The 16,953-nt window shown below is 37.0% G+C and overlaps 2 protein-coding genes across 19 annotated transcripts in view; one reads left to right on the top strand and one right to left on the bottom strand.

The window, feature by feature from the left end:
* Positions 1-2,660: 2,660 nt before the first annotated feature.
* On the top strand, positions 2,661-3,599 carry LOC145525289 (olfactory receptor 9G1-like). Its single transcript, XM_081538085.1, has one exon. The coding sequence runs from the start codon at positions 2,661-2,663 to the stop codon at positions 3,597-3,599; it is 939 nt and encodes a 312-aa protein (XP_081394211.1).
* Positions 3,600-9,304: 5,705 nt separating this feature from the next.
* LOC145525537 (olfactory receptor 5M3) overlaps positions 9,305-16,953 on the bottom strand; it is a 57,953-nt gene continuing 50,304 nt past the window's right edge. For 15 of the 18 annotated variants that reach the window (XM_081538882.1, XM_081538875.1, XM_081538885.1 and 12 more), the window contains 3 exons: positions 16,056-16,180; positions 13,517-13,638; positions 9,305-10,815 (listed from right to left, as the gene is read on the bottom strand). In XM_081538882.1, coding sequence (XP_081395008.1) covers positions 9,848-10,780 — 933 coding nt within the window. In that variant the 5' untranslated portion in view covers positions 10,781-10,815; positions 13,517-13,638; positions 16,056-16,180 and the 3' untranslated portion in view covers positions 9,305-9,847. The remainder of the gene's footprint in view (positions 10,816-13,516; positions 13,639-16,055; positions 16,181-16,953) is intronic. The other 3 variants (XM_081538886.1, XM_081538873.1, XM_081538891.1) reach the window with 1 other exon arrangement.

Genomic DNA, 16,953 nt, shown 5'->3' with positions numbered 1-16,953 from the left:
CTTATACTTTTTCATATTTTACTCAGAAGTAAGTTTCATTAACATATCAATAGTCTGGTTCAAGCGGAGCGTTTTTATAATTTTCAAGACAAACGGGAAACAACATTCTATTCATCAGAATTTTTGCTTATTAAGACATATATTGACAGGTTGGTGGGACGTTAATGTGACTGAAACTGTCTCTTAAGTGTAATACAAATGCACAACAGCTAGATATATTCCTGTCTATCCATTTCAATAGAACATCTATAATCTATATTCAGGGAATCCTGAAAAGAGTGAGCAAATATCATTATCATCAGATAGAATTCATGTTTTCATAGTTATATTCTAAGACATGTTTTGCCTAATGGTTGCTGAGTGAAAAAAATCCTTAATAATAAAAATTTATTATGGGAACACATGTACACCCATGGTGGATTCATGTCAATGTGTGGAAAAACCACTACAATATTGTAAAGTAATAAGCCTCCAATTAAAATAAATAAATTTATATTAAAAAAATTAAAAATTAAAAAGCAACAAAAATATAATTAGTGCATGTTTCTAGGACTACATTAATTATGCAATATGTATGAATTCCATCTAAACTGTGTCTTTAGATTATTGCTAATATATTTTTTACTGTTAGAATATGTATAAAATACAGTTAATCCTGTGTATTTTATAATTTTGTCATTGTATATCATCCTTCAGTATATATTTTCCCCCAAATTTTGTAAATATTCCCTTTTTTAAATCTGGATACTTTCTTATCCACATAGATACTATTATGGCATATGAATTTAATTTGCTGAACAGTGTCCCAGTATACGGAAGCACCGAAAGAAAAAAATATTTATTCTTTTGAAAATACATGGAATTCAGCATTTCAGATATTAAAAAAGTTACAATTTAAGCTAAGAAGTCAAGCATTCAGCAAAAAGCAAATTGACATTATAAAGAATACTAAATTACAGTAAATAGAAATAATGAGTTCATCTTTCTTTTAACTGAATGTTCACCTTAAGAGGTAAAATCAATTAACCAACTTCAGAAATTTCGAATTGAATATAAAGCCACTAAACAAGGAAGCCGATGCTGTGTAGTGTCTCTCATTCATACCCTGATACTGTGAGCGAACCGAGCACGAAACCACAGTCAGTCCACTTGATCCCACAGAATGAGACTAAGGACAACAATCACAAACAGCCAGCTAGGATTTCTGCTTATTATTGGACTCCAAAATAAGCAACCAGTTAATCTAGAGCCAACCAAGTGACTGCCTCTCTCCGCTCTGTGTCTTCTCTGTAAAAACAACTCCAGCTCCTAGCCATGGAGTGCTCTTAACTGCTTCGGAGGTTGCCTGATTCAAAGGTTCAGTTCAGTTCAGTTCAGTTCAGTCGCTCAGTCATGTCCGACTCTTGGCGACCGCATGGACAGCAGCACACCAGGCCTCCCTGTCCATCACCAACTCCCAGAGTTTACTCAAACTCATGTCCATTGAGTCGGTGATGCCATCCAACCATCTCATCCTCTGTCGTCCCCTTCTCCTCCTGCCCTCAATCTTCCCAGCATCAGGGTCTTTTCAAATGAGTCAGCTCTTGGCATTAGGTGGCCAATGTAGTGGAGTTTCAGCTTCAGCATCAGTCCTTCCAATGAACACCCAGGACTGATCTCCTTTAGGATGGACTGGTTGGATCTCCTTGCAGTCCAAGTGACTCTCAAGAGTCTTCTCCAACACCACAGTTCAAAAGCATCAGTTCTTCGGCGCTCAGCCTTCTTTATAGTCCAACTCTCACATCTATACATAACTACTGGAAAAACCATAGCCTTGACTAGACAGACCTTTGTTGGCAAAGTAATGTCTCTGCTTTTTAATATGCTGTCTAGGTTAGTCATTACTTTCCTTCCAAGGAGTAAGTGTCTTTTAATTTCATGGCTTCAATCACCATCTGCAGTGATTTTGTAGCCCCAAAAAATAAAGTCAGCCACTGTTTTCACTGTTTGTCCATCTATTTGCCATGAAGTGTTGGGACCGGATGCCATGATCTTAGTTTTCTGAATGTTGAACTTTAAGCCAACTTTTTCACTCTCCTCTTTCACTTTCGTCAAGAGGCTATTTAGTTTTTCTTCACTTTCTGCTATAAGGGTGGTGTCATCTGCATATCTGAGGTATATGTGATCAAATAAACTGTTGAAAATTTTAATGCATTCAAGTGTATGGAAAGAGTAACATGGAAACTTACATTGCCGTATGTAAAGTAGATAGCCAACTGGAATTTGCTATATGGCTCAGGAAACTCAAACAGGGGCTCTGTATCAACCTAGATGGGTGGGATGGGGAGGGAGATGGGAGGGAGGTTCAAAAGGGAGGGGATATAAGTATACGTATGGCCGATTCATGTTGAGATTTGACAGAAAACAACAAAATTCTGTAAAGCAATTATCCTTCAATAAAAATAAATTAATTTAAAAAAAGAAAGAGAAAAAATATATAACTGTAAACAGTGGTTTGTTACAAAATGAAAACTCTTTCTAAAGTGGACATTGTTGGATTATAGATTTCTAAGTATGACACTGATACAATAGCCTTTATTTCGCACGTTCCCTATGTATTCAGCACAGCGATTCAAGCTGAACTCATTTTTTTCTCTTCTTATGTAAGATTCCCTGTAACCATGGAAAGAAGCAATTACACAGTCACTGACTTCATCCTGGTGGGCTTCACGACAGACCCCAGTATGCAGCTGGTCCTGTTTGTGGTGTTCCTTGGTGTCTATTCTATGACTGTGCTAGGAAATACCACCCTCCTGGTGCTGATCTGTAATGACTCCCGACTGCACACACCCATGTATTTCTTCATTGGGAATCTGTCTTTTCTGGACCTTTGGTATTCCTCTGTCTACACTCCAGAGATCCTAATGACCTGCGTCTCTGAAGACAAGAGCATCTCCTTTGCTGGCTGTGTAGCCCAGTTCTTCTTCTCTGGTGGGCTGGGATACAGTGAGTGCTACCTGTTAGCTGCCATGGCTTATGACCGCTATGCGGCCATCTCAAAGCCACTTGTTTATTCTCAGGCCATGTCCATAAAGCTATGTGCATTCTTGGTAGCTGCCTCATACCTTGGTGGCTTTATTAACTGTTCTATCATGACCAAAAGAATATTTACCATGAACTTCTGTAATGACAATGTCATTGATGACTTTTTTTGTGATCTGCTTCCCCTGGTGAAGTTAGCTTGTGGCAAGAAGGATGGCTACCGGGCTCTGCTATATTTCCTCCTGGTCTCTAATGTCATCACCCCTGCTGTGTTCATATTTGCCTCCTACCTCTTCATCATCACCACCGCCTTGAAGATCCGCTCCACCCAGGGCCGCCTCAAGGCCTTCTCCACCTGCTCCTCCCACCTGATCTCCGTCACCTTGTACTATGGCTCCGTTCTCTACATTTACTCTCATCCACACTCTAACTATTCTTTTGATAGTGGCAAAATCGTTTCTACATTTTACACTGTAGTGTTTCCTATGTTGAACCCCATGATCTACAGCTTGAGGAATAAGGATGTGAAAGACGCCATGAATAAACTCTTCAAACAAATAAAGTTTATCTCCTTTTAATCAGACATATAGACAATTTTTCAGCAGGTTATTGTATTTCAAGAAGAGCTACCATTGTGTTCCTTTAGGATCAAGAATCCTTATAATGCCAGTTTATGAATTTGCACCCTTGGTACATGGCAAATAAAGAGACCTAAGATGAAAAAAAAGAAGTGCAATTTAAGAGATAAAATTTAAATACAAAATATAATCATTTGCTTTGAATTTTATATCACTTTAGGGTGAAAACAACCAAAACACCTAAAACCAAAACCTGTCTTTTATCTCATGAAGTGACAGAATAGCCTGCTGTAGAATGACAATATTTTTGATTGACTGATATGCATAGAATAGTATCCAATCATTATTTCCTTAAAATAGGAAATATACTGACTTACATTTTAATATTTTCATATGACTCAGCCCCTTAAAATCATAACTTTTATTTCTATAGCAGAATTTCTAAAGCATTTTTATATGTCCTTTTTCTCCCCAGAAGTGTTAGCACAAAGGCCCAGTGGTACCCAACAAATAACTCAGTACAACCATAATTCAGGAAGCATGACCTCGCCAAGCTACATGTCTGTTTGCATGTTCCTCAATAAAGAAAACTTGGTCACCTTCTCATAAGTATCATTCTTGTGAATCGCTTTATATCCCCCCAGGCTTCTATTTTAATTATATGGGTGAAACTACAAAGCTATCTACCTCCAAATTATGATATTCTGAGCATCAAGACACCATAATAAAAATACTAATAACTATAGTGAGGTGAAACAACTTGAGAATTATCTCCATGAGTAAACATTACCCAAAAGAAAAAGTTAAAGAAGGAATATATACAAGTAGTGATCAAACAAAAGATGAAATATGATGAGATGTATGTAATTTTGACTTTTAAAAGTGAGATAATATTAGCGCAATTTTTGTTAATTAAAAAGTGAATAATGACCTTGTTTCTATTGTTATAAGCATTAACAACAACAACAAAAATGCAAAAAAGTGAAATTTAAGCAAGTATTCCCCAAAATTCCAGGAAGACTTCTAAGAGCAGGCAACACTGATCAGCACTGAAAGTAATGTGTATTCAGCTAAATATTAAATCCAAGGAATATAATCCCAGCTAGTTGTAACCCACAGTAGTGCAATAGAAACATGGACCCATAGTGCAATTTCAAGATTCTTGTTTTACACAATGTTCCAAAAAGGAAAGTTATTAATGCCAACCCAGAATCTCATTTCCTAAAAGATGTCTCTATTTCTCACTATTAATCATAAAATTCCTATAAACTATTTTTTAACTAGTTAAAAGATCTAGTTGATACATTATAGTGGCAGAAAATCAATTATTTATTGTTGGTTAATTGAAAATAGAAAATTTATTACCCTCGAAGGACACATCAGTTACAAAAAGTAAAACTGGTATATTAAACCTATTCTTAAATATCCTAGTATTATAAATCCCAACATTTAAGTACAGAAAAATATATTTAACTACTGGTGAAAATTTCCTTTTCTAAGATAATTTCATCCATTTAGGAGAAACAACCAAGTCCCATCCTCCAAGTAATTATCAATATGTAACAGATACTGTAACTTTCACCAGTCTAAGTGTATATTTAAAATATTTTGTGTATAGAAAAGTGAACTCAACTCCAAAATCAACTCTAAATAACATTAACAAGACCCTGGTAAGAAGATAGACTACAGCTAGTAATAATCTTAGGAAGACATAAAATATCTAAAAATAGAATAAAACTGTAATTAAACACATGGCACTGATATTTTAGAAAATGCTTTGGAAAAATGTAATATTGACATTAAGTTTCTAAGCACTGTTGGGATTTTTCACATGCAGTTTATGGTCATGGAGTATTCAAAAGGATCTCCATATCAATTTGAATTAAAGTGGGCTTCCCTGATAGCTCAGTAGGTAAAGAACCTGCTTGCGATGTGGGAGACAGGGGCTAGATTCCTGGGTTGGGAAGATCCTCTGGAGAAGGGAAAGGCTACCCACTCCAGTATTCTGACCTGGAGAATTCCATGAACTATACAGTCCATGGGGTCCCTAAGAGTTGGACATGACTGAGCGACTTTCAATTAAAAATTCAATAGTTTCCTAAGGGAATTTTATTACTCAAATTACAAATGAAGTCTAAAGTCGTAAAGTAGTTTCTATTGTGTCTTCGGGTCTGAGGGTTTTATTGTTGTTGTTGTTTTTTACTTTACAGTATTGTATTGGTTTTGCCATATAGTGACATGAATCCGCCACAGGTGTACATGTGTTCCCCTTCCAGAACCCCCCTCCCACCTCCCTCCCCATCCCATCCCTCTGGGTCACCCAGTGCACCAGCCCCGAGCACCCTGTCTCATGCATCAAACCTGGACTGGCGATTCGTTTCACATATGATAATTTACATGCTTCAATGCCATTCTTAATAAACATTTTTAAGTACATATATTTATGGGTGTTCTCCATACAAAAGAAAAATTATCTTGGATTGACTTGTTTTATTTTTAAAAATTATCTCTAGTGGTCCTTCAATGCATAGACGATAAGCAGTGGGCACTTCTGATAGCAGGACTTGTGCCATTCCCCAAAATGATACTATTTGGTTTTTCTATTCACATTCAGAAAAGAATAAGAAAAAGGAAGTGAAGTAATAGGATCTATATGGCTGAAATTTATCAAACTCTCTACTACTATAACTTTCTATGGCTGTAATTACAAAACAAACCTCTTTTAACCTCAGTTCTTCCATGAGTCTGGTCCATCTAGTCTTTCTCAGCACCTCATTTGAATGAGAGTTACTTAGTACATTGTCCAATTTTTATTAGAACTGAGTCTTTTTATTATCTTGTTTTTATTTGCTGTAGTACTTTTCCTTTGAAAGAGAAGGCTAATGAGATGCTAAGAAATGTACTGCTAAGTCCTCTGGGTTTCAAACATAATTCTTTTTGATCTCATTTTTTAGCATCAATTAATTTCTCTCTAGTGATTGGCATCATTCTCCCTGCCCAGAAGAATGATTCCCGTCAGTTCAATGCAGGAGGAGCTGAAATCCAGGGTGCTTCCTGAATTTCCAGTGACCAGAATACCTGAGGGTGTTTCCCTGGGGAAGCATCTCATCCTTGTGCACATAGACTTCCAAGTATACTGAGTATATGGTTATGGGTAGGAAAATTAAATTCTTATTGAGGTACTTCATGTAATAGTAAAAGAAACTGTGTTAGCCATAATCCTGCAAATGTGTGTGTTAATTGCTCAATTGTGTCTGACTCTTTGTGACCCCATGGTTTGTAACCTGCCAGGCTCCTCTGTCCATGGAATTCTCCAGGCAGGAATATTGGAATGTGTAGCTATTCCCTTTTCCAGAGGATCTTCCTGACCCAGAGCAAACACCAAAGGGGAATTAAATATGCACCTATGCTATTAGGGGAAATAGCTTTCTCTGTTAGAGAAAATGGAGAGGGAGCCAGAAAGAAAGAAAGAAAGAAAGAAAGGAATGTCACAGACATGATGCATGTTTTGACCAAGATGCAAGTATGCGAGGTGAATAAGAAATGGATGGAAGAATGAACAAAAGCATCCTAGAACATTGCTCAGGCTAGAGTTAGTTCAGCAAGATCACCATAAGGTCCTAGTGATCAAGGGAGTTTGGTGTCTAACAGAGATGGCCCTGCATTCAGATTCTTACTGAGTTCAGTCCTTAGCTCAGACCACCCTGTGGGAAGCATGACCTTGATACAAATGAGGAAAGACATTTCAGAGATCAGCAGCTGGGGCCTTTGGACAATTATAATGTCTGCGCTTGGATCTCTGAAAGGCTATTTTTCTGGCCACCATGTGGGTCATGCCCACCCCATCTTCCTGGTTCATAAGGATTTACATAACTGCTAAGAGAAGATGAGTCATATATATGCTGCTCTTTTTAAGTTTGTAGCATACTCAGAAGACACCTCAACAACCACAACTGAGTTTTCATAAACATAAAATTATGGTAGGAATCCAGGGCATTTAGCAGTATATTTCATTATTTTATCAGGACAGATAATTCTAAATAATTGTACAAATAGTAACACGAATTATCCGTGGATTGGAAGAGATGGTTACTATTCCTCTGCCATTCAGTGTGTTTCTTGGTAGAGGTAATTTTTGGTGGAGAATCATGAAAAAGGCATTATGTGAATCTATATCTATAGGTACTGGCGGGGAAGAAATATCAGGAAAATTAATATGTAAAGGAAGTAAATCCCCCAATATGTGGCTATTCATAGGAAGAAAGTCGTTACCTCTGCAATTGTTAATTTACAGTAACTTGTCTAATTTAATCTTCCTGCTACCATCCCAGAAATTGATAGTACTTCAGAGGCATAATGGGGGTCTCTGTAATTTGCATTTTTGACACCCAATTGCAGTATTGGCCATATAGCCGTAGTAATAAGAAGATTACCTTGTTGAGCCCATTCCAACTTCAATGGCACTTCGTACAAGGGTGCCATGAACATGAGCTGGGGTATGTGGAAAAGGAGGCTGTCTAACACTCACAGAGAAGGTCAGGTCATCCACCTGATTAGTGGGAGCCACCAGTTTAAGCATATGCAGCTAGAATGTGTACATATGTGAACATAAAGGGTTTAGGACATCTTCTGAACTGTCTATGACTTTGAAGATTCAATAAAATATGCCAGTCTCTCAGGCTCCTCTGCAAACTTTCCACAAACGATGCAAAATGCATTGTTTATCCCTCAAAAGTTAATGCTAGTGCAAACCTGTTCAATTGTAATGTTAAGGGATATGAATCTGTTTTTACTCCAAACTGACCCCTAATTTTATTTCTCAAAACTAGTCCTGCATCCTGTCTTCAACTTATCTACCTATAAACCCTGTTCAGTCATGACGTGGACTTTGAAGACCTCAGTCCTTTCCCCTCAAAGACAAGAGCTAAAACTGACAAATTAGGATACTCACCCTTGTATTTTTAAGGTCTGATGAAACACTAATCTTTGTATTTGTCTCCAGGGATGTGATATTGCATTTTGCTTCCTCGCTGAGTAGAGAGTGTCTAGTGTGAGTAGTTACAAGGACTTCCATTCAAACCTTCCAACAATGACAATCCTGATTCCAAGTGCCAAGGACAGGGAAGCAAAGTGAGGGTTCTATTTTATTCTGAATATTCATACGCAATATGATTTATTGGTCTAGGTAAGTAATCATCAGCTCTGTGACTGGTCCCATTGGACTTACTGAGAGATATACACCAGCCAAAACTATCTTTCATGTCGTTTCCATTGGAACCACTGGCAAGAGTGTACCTTTGATGTATTTCCATCTCTGAAGCTTATTGTCAGTTCAGAGCCAATAACCAATAACCCACGGGAGATCTGTGTATTCATTAATAATTAGTGAATCACACATAACATTCATTTCTTTCAAATAAAATAATTATTTTTAAATATTTAAATACCATACCTTGGTCACAAATGTGAAAAATATCAATTACATTTTTCAGGTGGAATCTGAAAAGTTGTACTTTCAAAATGACACAGCTACAAATTCTACCCACTCTTCAGTCAGAATGAAGACACTTTGCATGGGGTACAAGAGATGTGCATACCAACCTTGAAGCTGAAATATGGAAGTTACTGGAACCTGTAAAAGAGAGACACTGTGCTATGTCTCTTAAATACCCAAAAAATTGGAAAAGGATTAAATACTGCTTTAATTTTAAAAAACTTAAAGCAAATTTAATAGGACTGCTATTTTCAAAATGAGAGTCTCTCAGTAGACCCAGTCTTCACATTGAAAGAAACATTAAATATCACACAGTCTCAAAACCATTAGGGAGACCACAATTTTTATGGCTTCACTCTAGAAAACTGAATGGAATCTAATTTTCCTCTACTCCAAATTACTCTCTAAACATGCAGATTGATAAGCATGACCAAAATCCATCCACTGTATTTTTAATTGAGAAAAACAAAAACTTTTCATTCTTGTTAAGAACGTGAACAATATCAGTGGGCGTACCTGTAAACTTTGGCTCAAGTAGTATCTATATTAACTAATTCTTAAAAGTTTTCATTAAGCTTGACTACTTATATCAACAGGAATGGACCAATCTGCTTTTTTCTCTAATTTTAGTCTATATATTCCTTTTCTTTTTAATATAAGACTTTCACCCTTTGTATAAAGCCTTTATCTATGTACTGAGCAACAATCGGTTGACAAACATGTACAAATTGAGGAGGACAAATACAACACAACTTTACTTTGTTAAAAATGTTTTGCTGATCACTTTGCTCATGGCCTCTTTCACATCCTTGTTCCTCAGACTGTAGATCATGGGGTTCAACATGGGGATCACTGTGGTGTAAAACACAGCCACCATCTTCCCCTGCTCCACAGACTCCTCTGTGGGACGTCTGAGATACATGAAAATAAGGGTTCCATAGAATAGGACGACAGCTGTCAAATGGGACCCACAGGTGGAAAAGGCCTTGCGCCTCCCTTCTGCCGAGTTCATCCGTAGAATGGCAATGAGGATGAAGAGATAAGATACGATAACTACAGTCAGAGAATATGTGAAATTAATGCCGGCGAGTATGATCATTGTATATTCTTTTACAAAGGTTCCAGCACAGGCCATTTTGATGAGAGGTGGGTCTGCACAGTAGAAGTGGTTGATCTCAATCTTCCCACAGAAGTGCAAGCCATAGGTCCATAATGTTGCTGCCAGACTAGTCAGAAAACCATATACGTAAGGGAAAGAAATCAGTCGGATACAGATAACCCTCGACATTGTGCTGCCATAGAGCAAAGGGTTTCCAATGGCCATGTATCTGTCAAAAGCCATCACAGCAAGAATAAAAACTTCTACATGGACAAGAGCAATAAAAAAGAAACACTGCACCAAGCAGCCAGCATAAGAAATCGTCTTTGTCTCTGATAACAGGTTTTCCAGCATTTTAGGGGTGACGTTGGAGGAAAACCACACATCAACACATGACAAATGACTCAGAAAAAAGTACATGGGGCTGCTGAGCCGTGGGCTGACCCTGATTAACAGGACCATGCCGATATTACCCACCATGGTGACCATGTAGACCAGCAGGAAAATGGCAAACAAGAGAACTCGCCATTCCCGACGACCGGTTAGTCCCAAAAGAATGAACTCTGTCACATCCGTGAAGTTGAGCATTTTCTCTGCTCTTGGTCAATATTATTTACAAGCCTCTGTGATAATTAAAATGAAACAAATTTAAAATCAAGTATTTATTACTAGTTTATATTTTTTTCATGTCCCCTTTCAATTTTTACCTTATTAATTATCTATGAATGTGTTATTCCATTCTTTTCAACAAATCATGTCTGAACACTTGCTATGTAACAGGCTCTCTGAAAATTATGAATACTAGATGGATAAATACACAACTCTAATTATATAACAGCTGTACAAAATGTGATTGAACCAGGCTTGTACTAAAATTTGTAACTGGCCAACTGTCCATTAACTACTTTTTAAATATCCCTTGTTTCTAACACTGGCATATTTGGTAGTCACACATTTTTAAAATATTTATGGAGGGTTAGTTTCTCTATTTAACATGTCACAAATACTACTTTATCTCCTTCTAATTGTAACCATATTCTCCAAGATTAAATATGGAAGCTACTTAATCAGATGTGTTATCAGCCCTCAGTTCAGTTCAGTCACTCAGTTGTGTCCGACTCTTTGTGACCCCATGGACTGCTGCCCGCCAGGCTTCCCTGTCTATCACTAACTCCTGGAGCTTGCTCAAACTCAATTATCAGCCTTAAGTGCCAGATAAAAAGTTATCCTTAATCTAAGCCTCCTAGTTGCACTCATTTAAAGAGAGTAAACCTGGTCACAATAGTCATCAAAATAAAGAGGTAAACCTCACATTCAAGCGTTATGCATATTCCCTGGCTAAGGACTCTCTCACATCTAACTTGCAATTATAATCAACTAGACATTCGCCACTATTATGTGCTGCAGATTAAGAAATAAGTAAGACAAAGAGATTAATGCTAATCTTTAGAGTGGTATTAATGTAACAAATACTACAATATCATACACATTCTAGAGATGATGAATTATACAGAAGGATATGCATAGGTTATATGCAAACACTAGGCCGTTGTGTAGGAGAGACGTGAATCTCTACAGAGTTGGGTGTCTTGGGGAGAGAAGCAAACCCTGTTGGACACTGAAGGAGGATTGTATTTGTCTCAAATGTGTCCAAGGGTCATTTTGAGCTTCATGTGAACTTACTTGCCCAACAGAAGCAGGAAGAAGAAAATCAGACTATAGATTTACCTGTAAACTGACCAAATAATGCTAGTTTACTAAAAAATTTAAAATAATGTATTAATTTTCAGAAAAAAAGTTGAATGCCCTGAACAAGAACACTGGCTATTTAGTGTTTGGCAATTTCATATTCAAAGAGAAACTGATGAAAATAAGTTGTAGAAACCATCATAAATAATAGAGGGAACACAAAGGTGAAGGAGAGGTTTTACCCCTGAAAAGCATTGCAAACACATCTGCAGGGCATTCTGGTATTAAATCCACAGAATGTGCTTGTGGCCGCTAGTGGTATCCACGTGTGACTCACTGTGCAGTGGTTGAGATCTTCGTTCCCTGAGCAGGGAGGTAACCTGTGTCCCCTGAATTGGGAGTGTGCAGTATTACCCACAGGCCCGCTAGAGATGTCCCCACACTAACGCATTTTTAAAGGATAAGCAATAGAGAACATTTTATTTGGCAAGTCAGATCGAATTGTGTGGTATCAAGGATGCTCTAGGAAAAATAAAAGATATGAAAAAACAGATCAAACCAGTCCATCCTAAAGGAAATCCATCCTGAACATTCATTGGATGGACTGATGCTGAAGCTGAAGCTCCATTACTTTGGACACTTAATGCAAAGAGCCGACTCATTGGAAAAGACCCTGATGCTGGGAAAGATTGAGCGCAGGAGGACAAGGGGACGACAGAGGATGAGAAGGTTAGATAACATCAGTGACTCAATGGACGTGAATTTGAGCAAACTCTCCAGGAGATAGTGGAGGATAGAGGAGCCTGGCATGCTACAGCCCATGGGGTCACAAAGACTTGGACACAACTTAGCAACAGGAAAAACAAGCAACAACATGAAAAGGTGGTGGGGTTAGTACTTTGCAAAAGCTAAATACATGAAATTCTGAGTGCTGGTTAGTCTGATAACTGTTCCCTTTGGTGAACTCACAGGGAAACTGGAGTGGTCAGGTCCGATCTTAGGAGGGATGAGGTTTGGAAAAAAAGTGAAGAGTCTGGAGAACTTAGAAGCACTTCGATGGTTTTCCTCACCATCTCCAGGCAAAACCATGGACACAAAACCTCTCATATGTATTTCTCTGTGTTTCAAATTCAGTTACCTATAAATGTGGATTGTTTTTCCCCAAAGGCCAGGAAAGAGGAAACATTAAGCATTCCATTTAAAGAATTCTGTCTCTATTGTGAGATTTTGAATTTTGGTTCCATGACTTACTTTATTAACTTGGCCAATTTTTATTATTATTTTGTTTTGTCTTTTCTATATTTAATATGATATAGTATTAATATACTGCTAAGTTCATTGTGAGTATGAAAAGACACATTACACATCAATATGTAATAAATATACAAGGCAGAATTATTATTAAATGCACTCCTGTCAATAGTAGTTTCCATCAATAGTTTGTAACAGTCAAGTAATCAAACCTCTGCAAAAAATTTCCTCTGTCTCTCTCTTTGACAAACACACAAATATATACCTCCAGGCAAGGATAACATATATGGAATAATTAATGTTAATTGATAAATAATAAAAGAAAATAAAAACTAAGGCACAATTCTCCTCTTTATAGATAGATAGATACATTTGTATACCAACCTCAGAATAAAGGGAAGCATTCCCAGTAAAATGCAGAATTCAAAACAAACTGCTGTATAAGAGATGGCAGTGTGCAAAAGAGAAGCTGGAAATCCACAAGAGAAATTTCCCTTAAATGCTTCCTTAGGGGAAAAAAAAAAAGAAGCAATTAAGAAGTTTTCCCTAGAAATTTCCCTAGAAATCTCTGAGGAAGAGTCAGCTCCTGGTTTTCCTACTTTTTATAACAGATTTGCTTAATTTTACTTTCCCCCAAATTCAAGTTACTTTGAAAGTGTCCTGGGATCAAACACATAATTTGTCTGGGTTTGCATCACACTAAGCTCTGTGATGATGTCAGTCATCCTGCATAAGCCAAGTCCATGCTCTGGGCATCTTGGTCTGTGCCACTTGACTTTTCCAGTGAAAGATGAAGTCAGTATTATTCCTTATAATCAAAATTGTGGCCTATAATATAATGCACGAAAAATGTATCTTCAAAATGCATTTTTCAAAGCATGAAGAATGTATCCTTTCCAACTCCCTCATTTTATAAACAAGGAGAACTAGAAACTTAATCACAGCCACAACAAAGCATTCATTACAGTCAGCACACACCAGATATTATGGTATTTTAATTCTCATAACTACCTCCTGAGGTAATCATCATTATTATCCATTTTCAGACCAAAGAATTAGTCTTAGAGAAGTTCAGTGACTTGGTCAAGGTCACACTTTCAATGAATCAGGGTCTAAATTCTTGCTTCCAGAGTTGTACTGTTAATCATCCCATTCTATTGCCCAGTAAATATTAGTAACTATTAATAGGGCAAAGCAAAACTCAAGTCCTGACCTCAAAGAGTGTCATCTCCTCTGTATTACTGACGTATTGTAAGTGTTCTACAGCAATGTTATGTACTTGGGAAATAAAAATGTGTTCTTTGTGCAGCCTAAAAATTATGGATAATTTTAATGATGGACACATTTGAGTTGCCTAGGGATTCATGCCCCCCCTCAAATTTGTTTCCTTTCTTGGTGAGATCAGGATCCTGCCCTCACACCGCCTCCCCTTCAGTTCCTTCAACAGTAGCCTATTCCGGCTTATGATCTGTGGAGGACATTGCTGCTTGTCCTCCAAACCTGTTCTTTTTCCATTGCAATACACTTTTGATGAGAGGGCCTTGCTCATGGCCCTGCCCCAGGACCTATAACAACACTGGGCACATGGTACATGCAAAAGAAATATTTTTTCAGTAAAGTAAATGGGCAATTATCATGTTTTCAATAAGTGAACTATACAGGTAAGAAAGGCACATATCTGAGTAATTCCTAGATACATCTCAGAATAAGATTGAAAAGCTCCCCGCTTACAATGAAACCATATTTTGGAATTGAAGAGTGCTCGCTAAGCATTTGTGAATCAGTGCTATATGTTGATCTTCATAGAAAAAGTGTTATCTTGAGAGAATGCTTGTGCTCCCCAGGGCTAGGAGTCTACTCCCCACAGAAGTCTGGGGACTAGCATCTTAGACAGTAACCTACCTCTGAGCCCAGAATTTTTTTTCAATTGCTAATTAACTATGTTTACCCCCTCAAATATTTTATTTAGTTTGATTTTTTTAAGGTCAGCCTCTATAAGACATGAAATAGCTTCATGTGATTCCTCTGTGTCTTAAGGTACAAATGTGGTTCTGTGTGTGAATGAGGACCACTCCTTTAACACAGAGAAATCTCAGCAGGATGACTGCCACAGAGCTAGGCACTGAGTCTAATGATTCTATATCCAGGCCACAAAGGTGACTTACGGTGTAGCTATGTGACTCCTGCAAATACTTAAAGTTAACTGTATTCTCACCTTAATGCTATAGTTAATGATTCTGTTTCTGAATTTTACATAACTGGAATCAAAGAGTGTGTTGGCTTTTATGCATAGTATTTTGTGCATATAATGTTGAACATATATGTTGAACACTGTGTTGATGTTTGGACATTGCATTGGTGATTGCTTTAGTTTGTTTAGATGGTTTAATAAAAAAATACCATAAAAGAGTGTCTTGTAAACAATTGAAATGTATTCTTCATTGACTGGAAGCAGGATGTCTAAGTTCAAGTTGGGTTCTGATGAGAGCCTGCTTCCTGGATCATAGGTGGCAGTCTTTTTGCAGTGTCCTCACATGATCGAAGGCAAGGTGGTTCTCTTAGATCTACTATAGGAGCACGAATCCATTTCATGAGGCTTAAGTCAAGCCCTTGTGACTTCTGCTGTTTCATAGTCTCACCAGCATTTAATATTACAAGGTGTTTTAAATTTTTTCTTTTTTCTATGCTGAGTTATGTGTATAGATACAACTATCTTAAAGTCATATTTTGCATTTCCCTAATCACTCCTGAAGTTGAGCACATGTGATGTTACTTGATTATTTGAACATTTTTGTTCAGAACCTGTTCATAACTTGCTATTCATTTTTTCATGCAGCTATGGATTAATTGAGGAATAGTCTAATAGCACTGTAATAAATTAGAGTTAAGTCACATTATGTTTTCCAGCTCTATCACTTACTACCTGTGTAATCTGTGGCAAGTCACTTAATGGCTCTTTGTTTCAGGTTTTCCAAAGTATAAAATTGAGACATTAGCATCACCTGTCTCAGCTGTTCCAATGACGATTAACATTATATCTATAAATATCTGGAAAATATGTAAAACATCTGTTGGTTATTATTTGGTAAATAGCTAACACCATACGTTCATTGTGTATTAATCTTGTAATTATTTGCAAAATAGACTCTATGTTTGGTGTTTTACTAATAACATTGGTATTTAACAACCGCACTAAACTTAATTAACTCTGTAGTTACCCAGTGTGTTTTTCTTTTCATGTCTTAAAATTACAGATTAAAAATCCTTTTAGCTTCCAACTCTTCCTGCTTCTTTATAATTTGTTTATCAATAAGTCAATTCTATCTTTTGAAGCCACAAATTATACACTTTTGCTCTATATAGTCTGATTTTGTGTATATTTAGTCACAAGTCTGTTCTCATTGGGGAAGCTGATTTCCTTGTACTCTTCTGGATAGATTTTTTTTGCAAGTTCTTGTTGTTTCTTTTAATCTTTATAGTCTCATAGCTTCAATGTTAACCTTTATTTCTTTTAACTGTTAAGTGTGCTTTTTTTTTTATAATTTGCATCATGCAACTCCAATATATGATGTTGAGAGTGTTCACCTATCTTTTTTTATTTTCTCACAAATTTGCATGAACAAGAAATTTATCTGTGGAAGATGTTTCAAGTTTGAGTGATCTATAATTGATTGTTCTGTCCTGCATTTATGTTTGTTTGTTTCAGTCCCATGAAGCTTCTTCTAAACTAGAAAGCCTTTAAGTTCACTTTTTGGCTTGTAATTTGACAGCTCATGAAAGCATTGTAAACCTAGACCTGCAAATCGACAAAAGAATTAACA

Source organism: Giraffa tippelskirchi, chromosome 11 (assembly GCF_054371585.1).
Source record: "Giraffa tippelskirchi isolate mGirTip1 chromosome 11, T2T-mGirTip1v1.2.pri, whole genome shotgun sequence".
NCBI lineage: Eukaryota > Metazoa > Chordata > Mammalia > Artiodactyla > Giraffidae > Giraffa > Giraffa tippelskirchi.
The sequence above is the reverse complement of the archived record's forward strand: the minus strand, read 5'-3'. Positions and strand labels throughout refer to the sequence as shown.